At 42.3% G+C, this 19,671-nt stretch overlaps 1 protein-coding gene across 2 annotated transcripts; it reads left to right on the top strand.

Annotated features, from left to right (window-relative positions):
- The first annotated feature begins 1,522 nt into the window (after window positions 1-1,522).
- HDH (histidinol dehydrogenase) lies at window positions 1,523-13,185 on the top strand. Of its 2 annotated transcripts, XM_087391527.1 has the most exons (16): window positions 1,523-1,767; window positions 1,865-1,986; window positions 2,147-2,199; window positions 2,308-2,380; window positions 3,086-3,190; window positions 3,311-3,412; window positions 3,525-3,596; window positions 3,728-3,790; window positions 3,919-3,960; window positions 4,038-4,097; window positions 8,739-8,849; window positions 8,944-9,111; window positions 11,277-11,367; window positions 11,536-12,043; window positions 12,207-12,316; window positions 12,399-13,184. In XM_087391527.1, the coding sequence occupies exons 1-14, from the start codon at window positions 1,635-1,637 to the stop codon at window positions 11,823-11,825; spliced, it is 1,485 nt and encodes a 494-aa protein (XP_087247653.1). In that variant the 5' UTR covers window positions 1,523-1,634; the 3' UTR covers window positions 11,826-12,043; window positions 12,207-12,316; window positions 12,399-13,184. The 2 variants fall into 2 exon arrangements, with proteins under 2 accessions (XP_087247653.1, XP_087247652.1); XM_087391526.1 differs by having other exon boundaries at window positions 11,536-12,316; window positions 12,399-13,185.
- The last annotated feature ends 6,486 nt before the right edge of the window (window positions 13,186-19,671 follow it).

Genomic DNA, 19,671 nt, shown 5'->3' with positions numbered 1-19,671 from the left:
AAGATCAACAATTACGTGCATACAAGAAACACACAAGCCATACCCAGAAAAAATATACAATAAATTACAAAACCATCAACAGATACAATGGAGTGGGAATCACAACATACTACAAAAAGGAAATCGTACTCAAAAACACCAAGACATGTACCAAGAGGGATCACAGCTGTGCTGCTAACATTGTTCGAGTCATACAAAGGGAACGACATTCTCACGACATTGCTGTTTTTAACACATACAAGCATACTAAAGCAAGCATAACATCACTACTACAACTCATTGAGAGATGCATACAAAGACACAACAACTTACATCATTGGGGACTTCAACATTGATTACAACAACGAAACAAAATCAAAAACCGGACTACAACAATACATGTCCTACAAATGTATTCATACACAAATAATCAAAGAACCAACAATAATTCATGGGTCAACAATTGATCACATATGGAAAAATGAACCTTCCAATGACACTACAAAGGGAACAAACTACGCATATTGGTCCGATCACTCCACACTATATGTTGCAAGTAACCAATAAAAATATTTGGAAGAGTCAAATATTTTTATTATTTTTGGGTTAAATTCATCAACATACGTCTTTCACTTTTGGGGCAGGCCAAATGAATTGTATTCATCTTGTTTATAAAAATCGAGGGCGGTTGGTGTGAGCTAGAACACCCGCCTGGATATCTTTTCATCCTCCAGGGGAGAGGTAGGTGGTGTGAACCCGACCATAAGCCAAACGCTAACACACAATCCCGTGGACCCTTTGGAGGGCCAAAAATGTCTTGAAGGTTGACATTGTGAGTATATATATATACACATACATATACATACACACATACACACACACACGCACACACACACACACACACACACACACACACACACATATATATGTCTGTGTGTGTTGTATGTGTGTGTGTGTGTGTGTGTGTGGTACACACACACACACACACACACACATATATATGTATATGTATACATGTATGTATATACATACACACATACACAAAAGAAGTTTTAGACAGATGCCCACATTATAAGGAGTACTGAACCCGTGCTTTGCACGGGCAAAGATGCATAACCATCCTCAACAACTCCCCATCTGAAGGTGGATCTTTGATTTAATCAATTCACCTTGCATACTTGGATTGGATTTTGAAATTTTCGCTAAGTCTTAATCCATGGCTCTGAGACCTTCCATCTCCTCCTTTCATTCCATTAACCTTCCATCTCCTCCTTTCTCCCGAAGGTGACGTTCCATCTCCTTCATTCCATTGACCTTCTATCTCCTCCTTGCCTTAGGCCTAAAGCTGCCTCTTGTCTTTCCACCTCCTCCCCAAAGCCAGCCTCTTTGTCTTTCCACCTCCTCCCCCCTCCAAGCCTCCATCCAAGAGAGCTCCTTCTTTATGACAAGTGGCAAGCTCTTCTCCTCCAAGCTACCAGGTGTCCTCTCTTTTTTTTTTTTCTGGTTAATAGGTTAAAGAAAGACATCACGAGCTTTAGCTAGCTAGGTGTTGATGCCACCGTGCCCCTAGACACACCTAGCTAGGCCTAGTTTCGCACAAGGAAAAAGTCCTGTGAGATATAGCCCGGAAAGAAGCAACAAGAGAGCATTTGGCTATGGTTTCCACACTGCTGTCCCCCTCATTCTCAACCCTCGCCTTCACCTTCACTTCCAAGGATCACCTTCCCTGGCGTCGCCCCAGCTTCCCTCAGCTTCTCTCTGTATCGCCATCCTTTTCCCCACACATGGGTTTGTCTCCAGCTTGCCAATTGTTTATTTTCACCTTCCCATTCATTTTTTAAACCGCTCGGCCAGTTTTGATTGAATTGTATCCTCATGCCTGCAGCCTGCGTGATGAATGCTTTTGATAACGCTTTGAAGGTCTATAAGCTCTCCGACCTCAGCGACGTCGAGCAGAATAGTCTGAAAGCCCGGCCTCGTATAGATTTCTCATCGATCTTCAAGACAGTAAGTTCTGATACGTATGACTAACTTTGTCGTTCCAATGAATGACGCGAGGTCAAGGCTGTGATTGAGAGCTTTTTCAAAACGTACATTCACCTTTTGCATTGTGTATGTGATGCTTTATATCGTCAGATTTTCAAAATTGTCTCTCTCTTTAGCGCAGGTCGGCCCTATAGTGGAGGATGTTCGCAGCCGTGGAGATTCGGCAGTAATCCAGTGAGTGAGATGATCCTTCTCATTCCATATTTGTGATTTGATTGTCTCTAGCACTAAATTTTATATGTTTTCAAGTCCTTTCTGGTCATTGCTCTTTGGATGACGCAGTTATACTGCCCAATTTGACGGAGTTAACCCGGGCAACATAATTGAAAGAGTAACAGATCTTCCGGATCCCGAGGTAGGACAGATTCCACATGCGTTGCAAAAGCTGGCCACGATTGGTTGTTTTCTTTTTATGCAACTTTTGAGAGAGTTGAAGTGCGTGTAACTGTCTCCCTTAGCAGATAAAAGGATCCGCCTTTGTCATTGAGCTAAAATCTGTCTTCGACTTTAGAAATAGGTGTAGAAATATCTAGGTGTCCCTTTGATATGCTCACAAATGTGTCTAGATTGGGGAATGCTTCTTTTTATGCAACTTTTGAGAGAGTTGAAGTGGGTGTAACTGTCTCCCTTAGCAGATAAAAGGATCCGCCTTTGTCATTTAGCTAAAATCTGTCTAGAAATAGGTGTAGAAGTATCTAGGTGTCCCTTTGACAGGTTCACAAATGTGCCTAGATTGGGGAATCCCTGTGCCGTAATTTTCCTATATAAATGGACTATTGTTGCTTGCCCTCGCTAACACGAAGTCCATCCCTGCAGGGCATACTCATCGCTTGTAACCTAATAACTTCTTTTATTTGTCAGAAATGTCTCTTAGATTTCAGCTCTGATAGGAGTTTGAAATATATGGAATTCCTTGCAAGTATTGGGCATGTGCAGAGTTTTGTAGCTGTGAAGGATGAAACTTAAACTTTTAGTACTCCTTTTTCGAATTTGATGTACCTTTAAGCATATTTTTTGGTGGTTTCTGATAATGTTACTTTTTAATCATGCATTTGAAAAGCTTGAAGCAGATGTTAAGGCAGCATTTGATGTGGCTTACAATAACATTTATGCGTTCCATGCTGCTCAAAAGAAGACTCATCAACTTCAAGTAGAGAATATGCCAGTACGTTTTAGCACTACTTTTCCTCCATTTGGTGCAATCTACACACGCTTTCAGTGATTTCAATCGTTTCCATATCAGCCTGCCGTAGCTTTTCGCTTACCGCTGTGCTACTGGTTAAAGGGTGTGAAGTGCAGGATAGTTGCACGGCCCATCAACTCTGTGGGACTGTATGTACCTGGTGGAACAGCCGTGCTGCCATCAACAGCTTTGATGCTTGCAGTGGTAAAGTTTGTGGTCCAGTTTCATAGAAAAGAGCTACATGCAAGCTCAAGTGCATGGTCTTTCAGAAACCTTTTGAGATATGGGTGCTGAAGTTTCGTAGTTTTTATTGCAGCCTGCTCAGATTGCAGGTTGTAGGACTGTCGTTATTGCAACACCTCCTAGGCGCGATGGCTCCATTTGTCCAGTAAGTGCTTGTCTAGATCTGCAATGCAGTGGTCAATACAGCTTCTGTTCTAGCTGTTGCTAAGACCCTAAAACCCTATTTATTATGAAGAGTCTATGCATAAAATATTGAGTGGCAGTTTGTTTATGCAGGAGGTGTTATATTGTGCAAAGAAGGCTGGAGTCACGCATATCCTGAAAGCTGGAGGAGCTCAGGCAGGATTTTTGGATTATGACCTCTTTTTTTTGAATGTAGTGTAGGTCTACATCCAATGATCATATTGCAGCAGCATCTCAATTCTAAATTTTGTACTAGCACCTTAGTCATATTTGCTGTGCTGCAGGCTGTTTCTGCAATGGCTTGGGGAACGGAAAGCTGTCCAAAGGTATACAGCGTGTTGTAATGTTTGTACTTTGCTGTCCTACTTTTGGTTTGGGATGGTCACATTATTGCTTTGTATAGGTTGATAAGATTCTGGGTCCAGGAAATCAGTATGTGACAGCTGCAAAGATGTTGTTGCAGGTATTTTGCCATGAACATTTTTAATCTAATTTTCTTATAAGGGCCTTATCTGTGAATATCTGTGACCGTTTGTCAGGTTTTTGGCAAAGGTTTTTATATTGAAACCCAAAAGTTTAGCTGCTTGTATGCTTGCTTTCAAGCCACTTTTGCTGATACATTTTTTAGTCAAGGATCTGTTAGCAAGCTATAGCCTCGTTTACAAATTAGTAAAGAACAAGGCAATCAGCAATGCATGGAGGCAATGCTATACTTTGGGGCTCTTGCAACAGCAAGCTTACTAGTGAAAGAGCTTAGTAAGGTTTGGTGACAGCAGGCTTACTAGTTAAAACGAGGAAGCCAGCATAAAGGAAGTGCAAGAACTTTATTTGTATTGTATGTGGGTTGCGCTAGGTGTCTCTTTAGACCATCCTGCTCTTGGGCCTTTAAAGATGTAGGATGAGCATTATATCATACAGCCAACACCATGAATTACAACTTTTGGGTGCATGCTTGCAAAATGAAGACTGTACTTTTTGTTTTTGTGTCACTGTAATATTGATCCAAATTTGAGAGTAAGCCTTTGCTTTTTGTTTTTGTGTCACTGTAATATTGATCCAAATTTGAGAGTAGGTCTTTGCTTTTTGTTTTTGTATTGAAAGACTACAGTGGTATAACAGGGAGATGACTAACTCACACTCTCTCCTGCTCACTACGATTTGAACTGAAAGAATGATGCACTCAAAACACAAGTGGAACTGTGGAGTGAGTGTGAGAATTAGAGGGAGAGAATATAGTGGGCCTCTGGAGAGGGAAAATAATGACTGAACAAATGTCTGGCCCAGTGGGCTGAATACAACTGTAAAGACACAAGTACTGTACGGAGGGAGAACCCTCACTACAAAATAAAGGACTAAAGACTCCTGTACCGGACTGAACCGGATGAGGACTAACGGAAGGAGGGCTAGAAGGGGCTTCTGGGCTGCTGCAGACTTCTCCTGCCCCTATCGTGGTCCCAAAGGCTGCTGCTTGCTGAGGTTAGAAGGTGTCAGAGGTGGATGAAGGATGAGTGTAAATGGCTGGCCTTATATAGGCTTTTAGGACAGGTTGACTGACCTGGTCGGCTGGTCGACGCCGACCGATGACCAGGTCAGCCAAAAGTCAACGTTGCAAAACGTCAATGCATTGACTTCTCTTGCCTTGTCCTGGTCCCAAAGGCTGCTGCTTGCTGAGGGTAGAAGGTGTAAGAGGTGGATGAAGGATGAGTCCAAATGGCTGGCCTTATATAGGCTTTTAGGACAGGTCGACTGACCTCGTCGGCTGGTCAACACTTGTTGACCAGGTCAGCCAAAAGTCAACGTTGACCAAAACGTCAACGCGTTGACTTTTTGACAAAAAGTCAATTCTTCGTTTGTTGACCTGTTCTCTCTTTTGAGGCTTCTTGGCGGAGTTAACATGCCACGGGTTGTGGATGCCTGTGACATCCCCTTCTGCTGAAACTCGAAGTAGTGTATAGAGAGAGCCACTTGGGATACTGAAGGGCGGAAATAACCTGTGAAAAGGACTTCTGCAACATCCGAATGCTTGGCTCATGGATCTTGATTTGATGAAATTGAAGACCTAGCTCATGAACCCTGATCTTACAGAATGGAGTCCCAAGGTCTTCTGTTGACTTGTGGTAAGTATGCTTGCTGGGATGTAATGATCCAGGAAGATGTTCAATTTGATTCTCCTCTATGCAAATTGGTGATAGGAACGGAGGAAGATTCATCGTGAGGGAGACGTCCTGGTCCTGTTGTAGTACCGTGTCTTGTTGAGTCCCGACTCGGGCCCTTTGAACTATTGAAATCAAAAGGTCAAGAAATGAACTTGGACCCATGGCCTTCTTACTGCTGATGTGCTTTTAGACTTGACCCTTGTACATGAGCTCGAAATTCTGAGCAAGCTCTTATGCATTCTCGTAATCCCGTGGCTTGAAACTTATGACATACCACTAGATGTCTGTACATGTACACAGCCCATGGAGAAACTTGGTCAGTATTTGATTTTCCTCCAGCTGCTACTGTATAAACACTTAGGTGAACTTGTCGGTGTAATAGTTCACTGTCTCAGTATCCCCCTAACGCATCTCATGGAACTGACTTTGAAGTATGTTTAGGCATTGGGATGGCAGGAACCATGATCGGATGTCTTTCATGAATTCCATCCTTTTGTAAAGAGGTACCTCCTCGTCCGTGTCATAGTGGTCCTTCTGCCTCTTGAGCCACCAGGTGACCGCCTCGCATGTAAGGTGCATGGATGCTAGGATGCAGCTCATAGGGACAACGAAAAAATAACATTTGAATTGATTGAGCCACGACGTCAACACTAAAAGGTTCTTGCTTACCATCGTGCCGCGTGAAGTTGAGCTTCGTAGGGAAAGAAGGCTCAACAGGCGGTGGCACTCTCTCCCTTTCCTCCCACGGTGGTCGGACTAGAGAAATGAGGAGTTGCCGGTCGCCTTCTTCCTTCTCTTCCCGAGCACTACACTCCCATTCTTCCTTTTCCTCTTGAGCGGTACGCTCTTTGAGCTCCTGGCCTCCTGAGCCTCGTGGTCATGGAGTTCCTTGGCTTCCTGAGCCTTGCGGGCCTAGAGTTTCTTGGCTTTTGAAGCCTCACGATCGTGTTCCTCTTTCGCCTTTGGAGCTGCTCTATCGCACTCTCTGGTGACCTGCTCACGATCGTCCCACAGTTTGTGGAGCTGAACCATGCGACTGAAGAGACTCTTGGACTGCTGCTGCTGCATCTGCATCATAGTTTGCATCATGGCCATCATGGTAGACATTGAAGTATCTGCAGGATTCTGTGGTGGTAGGGTTGGAAAATTGACCCCTCCTCCCCACCCATCTTTGATTGCTCACTAGTACTCATGGTGTCCTTTCCGGATCTCGTCTGTACCATAAAACAGTGGGGCTATCCCTATGTCAGGAAAGAAAATCTGAAGCTCTAATACCAATGAAACAGGAAGATAGCCTAACTCACTCTCTCCTGCTCACTACTATCTGAACTGAAAGAATGATGCACTCAAAACACAAGTGGAACTAAGTGTGAGAATCAAAGGGAGAGAATATGTCGGTCTATGAAGAGGGAAAATAATAACTAAACAAATGTTTTGACAGAGGGCTGAATACAACTACAAAGAAACAAGTATTATATGGAGGGAGAACCCTCTGCTGCAAACTTCTCCTGCCCTGATCCACATCCCAAAGGCTGCTGCTTTGCTGAGGCTAGAGGCTCTAAGAGGGGGATGAAGACGAGGCCAAATGGCAGGCCTTATATAAGCTTTTAGGGCAGGCTGACCGACCTGGTCGGCTGGTTGACGCTGAATGTTGACCAGGTCGGGCAGAAGCCAGTGGCGACTGAAAAGTCAACGTGTCGACTTTTGACCAAAAGTCAATTCTCCGTTTTTTGACCTGTTCTGTCTTATGAGGCTTCCTGGCGGTATTTGATGGCACTGTAGCTTGTAGGCAGCATGCCATGGGCTGTGGATGCTCGTGCCATAAAGAAACAAGTTTGCAAGCACAACTTGCCTTTGGTTACGTACTTGTAGGCTCTTCGAAGGTACAACACTAGGTTCTCCTTTATTAAGTAGTGTATGCATAGCATACTTTGTCAACACATTTTTATCCATGCACAAGAATGAAGTCACTTGAAGCTGACTTGAGGAAAGACATCCGTTAGCTAATGTTTTCCAGTAATCTTGTGATTTGGGACAAGGTATGTTATTGAGTTTGACAAGGGAGCACAGGGTGTACCTGTACTTGTTGAGTTGGGTTAGAACCACCTATGCATGTTCCACCATGATAAGCCTACCCATTGATATTGGAAACATTCTTCTTTCACATAAGTATCGTTAGAATTGGAAGCATCAAATGGCTGGTTGATGTGCCAATTTTTCAAAGTCCACTTTTCAATTTCCTTTTGTTCAGCAGACTTTGATTGTTTAATGGTAGCTCTATTACCGTGCAATGTGGTGGAGATCTGATGACAAAGCTCAAGAGGGTTATGATTTTTTGTCATATAAACAACAGGGCTAAATATGGTTTTCAATTGCTGGTTGATATATGTGCACACTAATAACACAAATTTGTAGCATTCATGAATGGCAATGTTGACTGGGACATTCAGGCAAGTTTGGGAGAGACTAAAATGAAATTGTTTAGACTTCACAAGCAGTTGTAGCTTGAATGAAGAGATTTGGACTACTTTTTGATTAGCCTTCTCCTTTAGTGCTAGCCTTCGTCATGGCTGAGTTTGCCCTTCACCTCCGGAGTGCTGACAGAAACTCAGTACGAAGACTTTGTATAAATGGATGCTCAAGTATGTGTGGGTGTGTGGATTTGTATGTGTGAGAGCATAATTTTATACTATGGTCTACACCCACTGTTGGGCGCTGATGACGTCAGTGGGGATGTCATAGTAGCTAGTCCCTGCTATGTGTGATGGAGTTTATGGTTTTCAATCTTATGAGTGACTCTCGTGAGATTGAAACTGCACTATGTTGTGTTTTTAGAGGATGAGTTTTGGAATGTTCCTGGATTCATCTAGGTATATTCAGGCAAGTTAAGCAGGTTATATTTTTTGTTTCACCAGTTTGTCTATTCTCAGATTTTTGTCCTTGTCCAGAACAGTGAAGCAATGATATCTATTGATATGCCTGCCGGCCCATCGGAAGTATTAGTAATAGCAGACAAACATTCCAGTCCAATTCATGTGGCTGCTGACCTGCTTTCTCAGGTGATCCTAGGGTTTTCCATTTCTATTGCAGAGGTATTTTGTGAGCAAGATTAGCTTAGTATTCAATGTTAGTAAACAAATTGCTGTCTTACAGGCTGAACATGGACCAGATAGTCAAGTTGTACTTGTGGGAGTTGGAGAAATAGATTTGGCACCAATTGAAGCTGAGCTTAAGAAACAGTGTAAGGAGTTACCACGTGGAGACATAGCTGCTAAAGCCCTTGCGCATAGCTATACTCTTCTTGTTTCTGATATGGCAGAGGTCTGTACCATCGATCTCCTTTGTGTCTTCTTATTATATAGTGGCACCTTTGCAAATTGTTTGAATGAAGTATCCAGCCTGTGCACTATGCTGCTGAGAGGATTTGGATTTTTTAGTGAATCTGCTTAATTTTGGAGAGAGAGAGAGAGAGAGAGAGAGAGAGAGATGCACATGCATAAAGCAGCCTAATATTGTTACAAAACATAACTATGTTCGAGGTCTATCATAGGGTGGCTGTCATTATACCAGTTTAAGACTGAGATTCTTAAGGCTTAGATTTGAATTCCCCTCGTGGTAGACAACCCATTTGCCTTCTTTCCTGGCTTCCTCCACTTGGTAATTTCAATGGTTTTTTGTTTGAGCTGGGCTGGGGTGAGCTCCTTGGCTATATAGATCTTTGTGCAATTTCTATAAGAATATTCGTCCAAGGTGTGGCCAGCTGCTGCGCTTCATTGATTTATTTTTTTGAGGGTGCGTATACCCTGCCAGCTACCAATATGTGTGCGAGTCCTTGCATGTGTTGAGTTAGTATGCTTGTCGAGTCTCTATTTCCTTTTGTTTGCTTTGTCTTAACTTCTTTTCCCTGTTGTTACGTTCTTACCCTCCTTGTTTACTTAGTTGATTTTTTCTCTAGTTTGGTGGAGTTTCTTATCTGGATGTGTGCTAGTTTTCTTGGGTTGCTAAGCTTTTCTTATTTACGTCCTCATCACCCTTTCCTTCTTTTTGGTTCCCTGTCTCTCTTCTTATTCTTATATATATATATACCTTCGTAAGATGGATATCGTACAAATTCAGATTTTGTTGATCTCAAAATTCTACAATTCAACTGTTGGGGCTTATGCACTCGTGTAAGATATTACGATATAGTTGAATTGGGTCCTTCTTGGACCCAATTCATGGGCTTTTTGTGTAGTTTCTTGAAATTTTCTTGGGTGGGGGCGAACTAAGTAGGGATTCCGACAACACTTGATTGCACACAATTGTTGATGCTCTCTCGAGTGTATTGAGCAGCCTCTTTAGGGCCGCACTGCTTGGTAGCAGCCAGGCGAAAAAAAAAGAGTGGTCTGAGATCCGCGTGGGCCTGACTAGACTCCTTCGAGGGCCCTGATGTCTATGGAACATGTTCAAGATCTATCGTGACATGTCCGATTCCTCCCTGTAGTGTGTACATGTGGGTGATGTGATGCCGCCTGATGTCAAGACGCCTACCGTGATGATGCCTTAAATGAGTTGAGTGCTTGTGCAACTTCTGTCTAGTCTCTTGCTCACTTGGCATACTTGAAAGTCTCATTCACAGTGTCTTATGACTACTTTTCGCGTGAATAAATTGTATGTGATCTCCTATTATCTAGGGCGGTGATACAGGCCTCATCTTGAAGCTGGGCCTCTTTGGTATTGAAGATCATGACCTTGGTTTTGCCCAGGTTGCTCTTCACGTCTCGGCTCTCAAGAAAAGGCTGTATAGCTTTTAAGTGCTTTTGGAGTTGCTCTGCTGTGCTTGATATCAACACTTCATCATCTGCAAATAGCAGGATGGGTATGACACACAATGCCAGCCTCTATCCTCGACCTCCTAATGTGTCCACAAAAGAGGCCAGCTCATGCTTGCAAAGGCCAAAGAGGGTGGGAGAGGGGGGAATCCCTGCTTCACCCAAATGGTGTTTTTCACCACCTCGTACATCCCCTACATGGTGCACACTTTACCAGTCATGCAATCATACAAGCCATGTCCAAGGTTTGGAGTCGTGCGATGATCTGGGCTTGTGGTATAGAGTCAAAGGCCGTCTGAAAATCCACAAGGGAGGAGTATACTTTCTGTTTCTGGAAGGAGGTCTCTACGAGGGCTCTCTAGGTGAAGATGTGGTCAAGAGTGGAGCAGTCTTGTCGGAATCTTGCCAGTCTAGTCGCTCACATGCCAACTCTTTCAGCTAGCTTGTTGATGAACCATGATAGTCCAGGAGTTTCCTGCCTCCATGGGATCCCTTGCTTTGTGAAATCGTGTTTGTGGCCAAGAGGTTGGGAGGCCTTTGCGTGCACACAGAGAGAGAGAGAGAGAGAGAGAGAGAGAGAGAGAGAGAGAGACTCTATTAATGTCCACGGGAGACCAACAGGTTTTTTGGACAGCAAAAAAACCCCAGCTAATCCTGATTTCTTTTTGGGAGCAGGCATGCTCATTTTCCAATCTATATGCTCCAGAGCATTTGATAGTAAATGTTGAGGATGCTGAGGCTTGGCTCAGTCACATCGAAAATGCTGGTAAGTCATTAAAAGATCTGGTAGGCCTTTCTGAGCGGACATCATTGCATGTGTCAAACGACATTCTGCATAATTTGTGCGTGCAATACTTCTTTTGGAAGGATCTTTCAATCCTATCTTCAAGAAAGGTGTACACAAATTTGATCCTTGTTTGCTCGAGTTTTGCAGGCTCAGTGTTCTTGGGAAAGTGGACTCCTGAAAGCGTTGGTGATTATGCTAGTGGCACAAACCACGTGTTGCCCACTTATGGCTATGCAAGAATGTATGGGGGTGTATCATTAGACTCGTTTATGAAGCATATGACAGTGCAATCATTGACAGAGGAAGGCCTGAAGGCTCTTGGCCCATCTGTTGCAAAGATGGCAGAAGTTGAAGGGCTTGATGCTCATAAGCGTGCGGTAACCTTGCGGCTTCAAGAGTTCGAGTCGAAGGTGCAGCCTGCTTCCATTTCCGTGTAGTATGGAGTGGTCCTTCATTGCAGACGATAGAGGTGATCAATTACTCTCTTGCTTTATTTGCACATTGTAAATTGGGACTGTTATTTTTCAAGTACACTGCAAACACTGTTTTAAGTTTTTTTTTCAATGCGTGACTCATTCACCCGGCTTCACCGATGACCCCATCCCCTACCCACCCGCTCTGCGAGTAGCACATTGATGTGCATGTCATCTCATAGGTTAACTTCATCCTTCCTCTACTGTCATGCTTCCTATTAGCGTATGGATCATGTTGCATAGACATAGATGTTGCTCCAAATCTGTATTCATCTCTTTAAATTACATCCTCGTCATTTGCACTTACAGCTGTGTACACTAACTATGCACATGGATTCTGTTCAGTTTCAATGCATTTGCGTGTCAAATTTAATCAAAGGCCAAGCATTACATACTTGTGCTGTATCACTCAAGATGATTATTCTATTAGTGGCCGCAAGCTAAAAGCAATCCTGGTACTGCTTTTTGATTTTTTTTTGTTAAAGTGAATGAATTTATCTGAAAGTGGTTACTTATGATTTTGGGGTTGGTTTACAGAGTGGGCACACATATTGGTGAGGCTGTGACCAGATGTATAGATGAGAGTCTATGTTGGTATGCAGCTCCAGAGAGTGAGATGGTCATTCTGAAGTTTCTTGGGCTACGCTCTTTCTATATACAGGGCAACAGACATAACAAAAATGGATCCTGTGAGGAGATCAATTTTGTCGGAATGAGGACCTCAAGGGCAAGCAAGCATCGAGCGGGAAAAAGCCTACAGATACTAATGAGCAATTTTGTTAGTTTCTCAGTAAATAGTGTATTATCATTCATAAGAAGGGAGAAAAGCATTGTCTCCTATGAATTTGTAGTTATTTACCATTGTGTCAGTATGGGGACTTTTACACAAAGAACATAATCAAAACAAGAGATTTTAAAGGGTGATCATGCTCATGACTGAATAGTTTAATCTTCTGTCACACGTGTTTGTTAAGATGGATTGCACAACATTATTGATTGTTCAGTTAACATATCAGCTCAATATTGTGGCCTTATGGCATGCTGCCCACTTGTCATGACACATCACACGTATAGATTGCATTTGGTAATAGAGCTCTATTCTTATCAGTGGGACTGCAACACCCCACAATAGACTAGGGAACATTTTGCAACTCGACAAGTGGCATGCATATCACGCCGCATTGTTTTTGATTACTCACGAAACACACGTCGATGTTGGGCATCCACAAAGCAGTCTGATATTGTCTGTGAAGTACCTAGCTAGTAGAGAACAATTGTTGCAAGTAGCAATTGATAGATAGCCATTGCCACATGGAGACTAGACCGAGCTGCTGGTGTCTAGATGCTGGTTTATCAATAGCGGCAGACCCAATTTCAATATCTGTCACGTGTTTGGTGGAGGGATGTTTTCATTAGAAACGATCGATTTGCTTTAAAGTTCCTACTCAGTGCTCTCTACAACTGAAAATTGTGGCTGTTTCGATGCATTGCTTCATTGCTGTAACAGATGTTGCTTTGGCACATTGTTTATATTTTCTTGTGGGCGGAGGATGGTGCAGCTTTGGTCAACATGTCTGTTAAACGTTGGCATGTTTGATGCTAAAAGTAATTTTCTGCATTGTTTGTTATTTGTTTGCTTTCAGCATTTTTTAAGTCATTATATTTTTATGTTTATATTCATGTGTTAGTTTGTTGACGTAGCATGTATAGAAGTTCATTATGTTATTTGCATGTTGATTTCCATTTTGTCGTCGCTTTGTGACCTCAAAGTGGCCATTCTTACGTTGGGGGCCCCTAAAATACTTAAAAATTATGTATAGCAACTTGAACACACTTGATAAAAGCATTTCTTAATAAAAGATCCCCTTAGAGGATTTATTGTATGGATACATTTAGCTTTCGATAATTTCAATACCCACCCTTAAAAACAACCCCTATATACACTGCAAGTCACCAAATTGTGAAGTGTTATATATAAAGTAGTTAAATGGAATCATCTCCTTGGTTTTGTACTAAGAGGTCTTGTTGTACTAATTTCCTTTGCGCCCTAGTTTTTGATTGCCTCTATAGTGTCCAGATTTTTTATTTGTGACTTTAAATGAAGTTATCCACTGAGATCCTCAGGCTTTACATCAAATTGTTTGTTGAATGTCAGCACAATGATAGTTGGTGAGTGTATTGCTAACAAGGTTTTATATGTACTACCAATTTCTTAAGGGCCTTGAGCTTGTTAGCTTTAGAATAAATGAGGTCCTTTTGAAATCTTCTAATTGTGTGTGTGAAAGTTGATTTCTAAGCAAAATTAGTACTCGTCAGAATTAAACACTTAGTAGCACCCATTAAGTCATGTTGTGCAATGCTTTTACATATTTTGTTACTATTCACTTACGCTTGAATACAATTTTTTGAATACTAGGTAGGGTTGGGAACAAACAAGAACCAAAAGGAATATTCATTATGGGAAATACCATAGTATACACATGAAAATTTAATTGTGCGCAAAAGGTTTGAATACTTTTCATGGCAATGAGAGTATTCTCTTCATTTCAATGCAAGCCTATTGTAGCTTGTATTTGCACTCGCACGAATTTGGAAGATGGGTCAACAAAATGTGTGTAGCATAAGATGGAACATTTGTAAAGAGGATATTTATTGTATTCTTTTAGGCATCCATCCTTAACTATGTATTCTTTGGGACAACATCAAACTTGGCTTCTTTTGTTCAATTTAAAGATGAAAAAGTAAATGATGAACATGATAGGCATTTGGCTGGGTGAATAACATTGGGCCCTGCGCCTAGGTCCCCTTTTGGCCTTTGTTAAGGGTACAAGCAATTGAGCGAAGCTACCCACCTTGATGGATGGGCCTACCATGTGGGTGCTACTTGCAAACATTGCTTTGACTTGATTGCTCACTCTCCAAGCCTCCTAGGAAGTCTACTTGCTCACTATTGCACTACCGCACTCTCCAAACCTCCTAGGAAGTCTGCCCATTCTACAATTATCACAGAAGCCTTAGGGTAAGGTAATGCCTTGTTCATCACCCTCGTCATCCCCACAACTTTAAAGTATTGAGATGGAGAAAGATAAGGCCTTTGTTGTATGGCCTATAATAAGTTGCTAGCTAGAAGTGCCTCCATATAACATAGAGATCAATTGTTTTATCACATTAAAACAAAGTAATCTCCACATTGTTTCTTCTAGTAAGGCCATATCTACGGTACGATACTCCTTGAAATCCAAGAGAAGGATCCCATAAGGTTGACACTTTTGTCAATAATGGCCTTTCAAAAGGCACAAAAGTTGTCTAGGATGCTTTGTTGGTGAACAAAGCCAATTCGCATGTCATGAACGATGTTGAAGAGGAGAAGATGGAGGCACACATTCACGACCTTGGTTGGGATTTGTTTAAGGAATACGTGGATGAAAGGGGGAGGCATCTATCTTGATACAAAATTATATTAACATGTGGTAGGGTGGAGTCTTGATAAGTCCCAACATTATTAACAGAAGAGCGGGAGAGTCCATTCTCTCCTAGACATTTGCAATAGATCTCGAGTATCTCAATATGTGTGAAAGGAGGCCTTAATTGGCTCATCATGGGTTATATAAACTATTGAGAGAATGTGGGCCCAAACTTCTTCTTAGAGAGATTCTATGTGTAGGCTCCTTGGCTTGAAAAAGCTAGCTATAAAAGAAGGTGGTAATCTCCAAGATCTACCAAGGGCCAACATGCAACCAACCCACCTCATCCTATAAAAGTAGGGCTACTCACCTATCTAATGGTCTAGAAAAACTATGTTGTCACACCCAGTCACCGTGTTAAACCCACATGGGCAATGAGTAATGGCGTGGGTACTTTGGATGCTCTAATCGAGATGCGCCTCCCTAGATATTAGAGTAAAAAATTTCGGAATTAAAAGTTTGTAGATGATTTAACTCTCTTTGTGAAGGATTAATTGATAGGCAGGAGACAGTGAGACTACTCTTGGTAGGCTAGAGAGGGTGACAACACTCTTGGAGGTATATTGTATGGCTTTTGATGACAGGACTTCACAAGTGGTGCTCTTTTCTTCTGATGTCTTAGCAAGTATGCAAAGGATGCTATTATGTTAGTACAATTTCGTTGTTGTGAGACTCCAAGGAGATTCCTATCGTTCTCAGTGATTGTGTGCCTCAAGCCAAGGTGTGAGTGTCTAAGCATTGAGTCTATAGCTATAGTTGTTTGTCACCGTTTAAGTTCTATTCATAATATAAATACATTTTTTTTACATATCTAGTTTGAAGGTTTGATCTCCAACACCCCCTACTCAATGACTCATTGTGCAGCTACATGCAATCCTTGCATGAGTTGATGTGATGTGTTGGTGTGTAGTACTAGGAGATCTAGTACTAGTTCATGTGTGTGAGTCATGTGTGAGTGTCTCATGTCACTATGGGACTTATCCCATATGCACTTGGTGAAAGTGTGCGAGTGTGTAGCCTATATAAGGCCTGTACTTCACTTAGTGATGAATGAATGAAAGCCTTCATTATGTCTTCATTTGAGTATCACTTCTCTCTCTGCCCCTGACACACACACACACACACACACACACACACACACACACACACACACACACACATCACACACGCATGCACGCACACGTGCACACGCGCGCGCGCGTGCACACACACACACACACACACACACACACACAACACACACACACACACACACCATGTTTCTAACATGGTATCACATTAGGTTCACCTTGCCATAGCTGCCCTACCACATCATCATCTCCCTAACCCTAATTCATTTCTAGTTGCCTCCTTTCAATTGCTCATATCCGATTAGGGTTTTTGCACACCCACCTCATTTCTACCTCACCTTGCCATTGTTTCCATCTACCTACTACCTCCATAGCTCGCCTTCATGGCTGCTCTCATTTTGCCTCTATTCAAGCGCCTGCACGTGTGAAGATTTTTGACTAGCTAGCACGTTTTCCTAGAGACATCTTGCACATGAGCTGATTTGAAGCTTGTCCATTCTCGTTTTTAAGGTTTGAGGATGTTACAGGAGAATTTGACCATTAGTGAGCATTCATTGCAATTTTTGTCACTTTTGGAGGCCTTTTCAATCTGTCTTGAGTTGCTCTTGCATTTTTGAAGTGTTTTGGAGTTGAAACGCCTTCAATAGAGCCATTTATCAGGGCTTCTCTTAGCCTCTAACTCCTCTAGAATAGCTGAATTTTGGCCTAGTCACCTATTGGTGCATTTTGGTACACGTATATCTCTACTATAGCATCTTGGTATAGCTTGGAGCTGGTCTACTGAAGCGCCTCACAAATTTCAAGCTATATCCTTGCATTTGGCTAATAGTAAGCCCTCAGCATGAGGTAGACCCATCTACATCAGCACAATCTTATTCTAGTGATGTATAGCCATGACTTTCATGCATGGATCCGACTCCATCTATTATCACATGAGATGAAGAGATACATGCCACAATGCATTCATCTCTTCAGATGATTCCATTTAGCATACATCACTGATGCTTTCACTTGTTACATGGAGAATATCACATCCTTGGACACAGTTTCCATTAGTAGTTCACATCAACACATCAGTCTTTAGGACATTCCAGCATCGGCTCCGTCATGTGCATTACACCACCCTTGGATCCAATGATCACCACCTCTTTCAATCAGCAACAAATCATTCCTCAGTATGAGGACATTTATGCATTAGTGCAATCCTGCCCCAGTGCAATGTGGATATCATTATGTTCAACCATAGCAGAACCTGGGGAGACTCAGTGTTTCAGCATGCACTTCTGCTATTGTATGCAGTCCAAATTTGTGGTTGGATCAGGACTACAGATCGATCCCTACATCAGCATTCGGCATCGCAAATGCCTCAGGGATATGTTATGCTTTCTCAGTTGTATTTCAGGCTTCTAGGCCTTTACAATATCAACTCCACCTTGAGCCTATGATAGATGCTACATCCTATATTGATGGATGTTTAGCCATTCACACATTAGATGACCTTCAGCCCATGACAGTTGAGCATACAGGTTTGACAGGTTGTTGTACCTTGTCAGCTTTACGAGCCTCATTAGTAGAGCAATGTATCATACATGCACCTTCAGCCCCATTGAGCAGCATGACAGCACTCGCACTCATTGGTGTGAGGTTGTTCAATAAATTTCTTCATCAACTTGACCTCACTACTTCACCTAAGAGAACTTAGACAAGCTCAAGAATATTTATGCCACATCTATTGGATTTGACCATGATGCTTCATCTTCTATGTTGCATGATGTATTTGTCTTTGAGGAGGAAGATGATACTTAGTTCTACATGTGTTTATGTTGAGCCAATAAAGGTTCTCAGCCTTGAGTTGTCCCTCTAAAATGAATGTATTTGGCATCAATAAGAGATACTCTACCTTGGGTTGTCACCCTAAAATGAATGTATTGTCTTTTACTTTGGTTTGATGGTATTGACCACTCAGTTCAGAGTAAGGTGGGGTGACGAGTGATGGTTTGCCCTTGTCGGTTCGCAAGCTGACTGAGAAGTCACTATCACACGAGAGGTGTTGGATATTTGGACTTGCTCTTTGCAGTATTGCGGCGGGGGGGGATCGGTCTACTCTTTGTGTGTTGGGTCTTACACTCTTTGCTCTAAAGGGGGGTGTTGGAGATATCATAGCCGAAGAGTGTGTTGATGTGATGTGTTGGTGTGTAGTACTACTTAATGTGTGTGAGTCATGTGTCACTATAGGACTTATCCCATATGCACTTGGTGCAAGCATGTGACTGTGTAGCCTATATAAGGCTAGTACTTCACTTTGTCTCATGTAATGATAATGAATGAAGGAAATCCTTCATTGTGTCTTCATTTGAGTATCACTTCTTCACTCCCTTCTCTTTCTCTCTCTCTCTCTCTCTCTCTCTCTCTCTCTCTCTCACACACACACACACACACACACACATCCCCTTGGAGATCATGGTGTCCTCTACCTGATGGTTGGGTGATGATGTGTATGCTTGAACGCTGGATGCATTTATATTCAATGGGATAATTTTGCTTTTGGCAATGATTGGCGGGTATCTACCATGAATTTGGATTATTGGCATGCACTGATAAAAGTACTCTACGTGTTTGATAATGAAAAGATGGTATCTCTTGGCTCTAATGGATAGATTTTACCAAGACAGTATTCCAGAGCACCTACTTCAACCCTTGGAGCTAGGCATCCCCATAAAGAACTTTAGCCCAGGGAGAGAAAAAGCGGGGTTATATTCAATTAGTATTTATTGGACCCAAGGTATCTTTTGGACCACCACTTAATAGGGTGACACATATTGGACACGGACCACTAGGTCCATCCAAATAGTCTAATGGTATCTATGACTTAGTGAGGGCCTAATGGGGAAGCCCCATATGACATATGGAATAAACAAAAAGGATACTAGATTATGCAATTATATTATGGGAACTAGAGAGTGAATGGCTCCTCCCCTATGTGGCACTATAGCTCTAATCACAAGAGATGAAAAACTGACAAGGAGAATGGTACTTGAATTGTCATGAGAAGCTCACCTCCCCCAAATGGTTGACAAGGAGAATAGTACTCTAATAATGACTATGCCTTCACGAGAAGCTCGCCTCCCCCAAGCTTTAGCCTTCCCATTCAACTCCTAATTTGGATAACAATACATCTCCACCTTCCTTTGAATAGCCTCCCTGATTATTTGAGTCGATCGACCTTCAAGCTCCCTACCACTCGAAGGCGGAGAAGAAGACATTATGGAGGGAGAG

The sequence above is a fragment of the Dipteris shenzhenensis genome, chromosome 20 (assembly GCF_047967505.1).
Source record: "Dipteris shenzhenensis isolate YYH24624 ecotype China chromosome 20, Dip_SZ_1.0, whole genome shotgun sequence".
Taxonomy (NCBI): domain Eukaryota; kingdom Viridiplantae; phylum Streptophyta; class Polypodiopsida; order Gleicheniales; family Dipteridaceae; genus Dipteris; species Dipteris shenzhenensis.
Note: the sequence above shows the minus strand (reverse complement) of the source record. Positions and strands in the feature narration are given on the sequence as shown.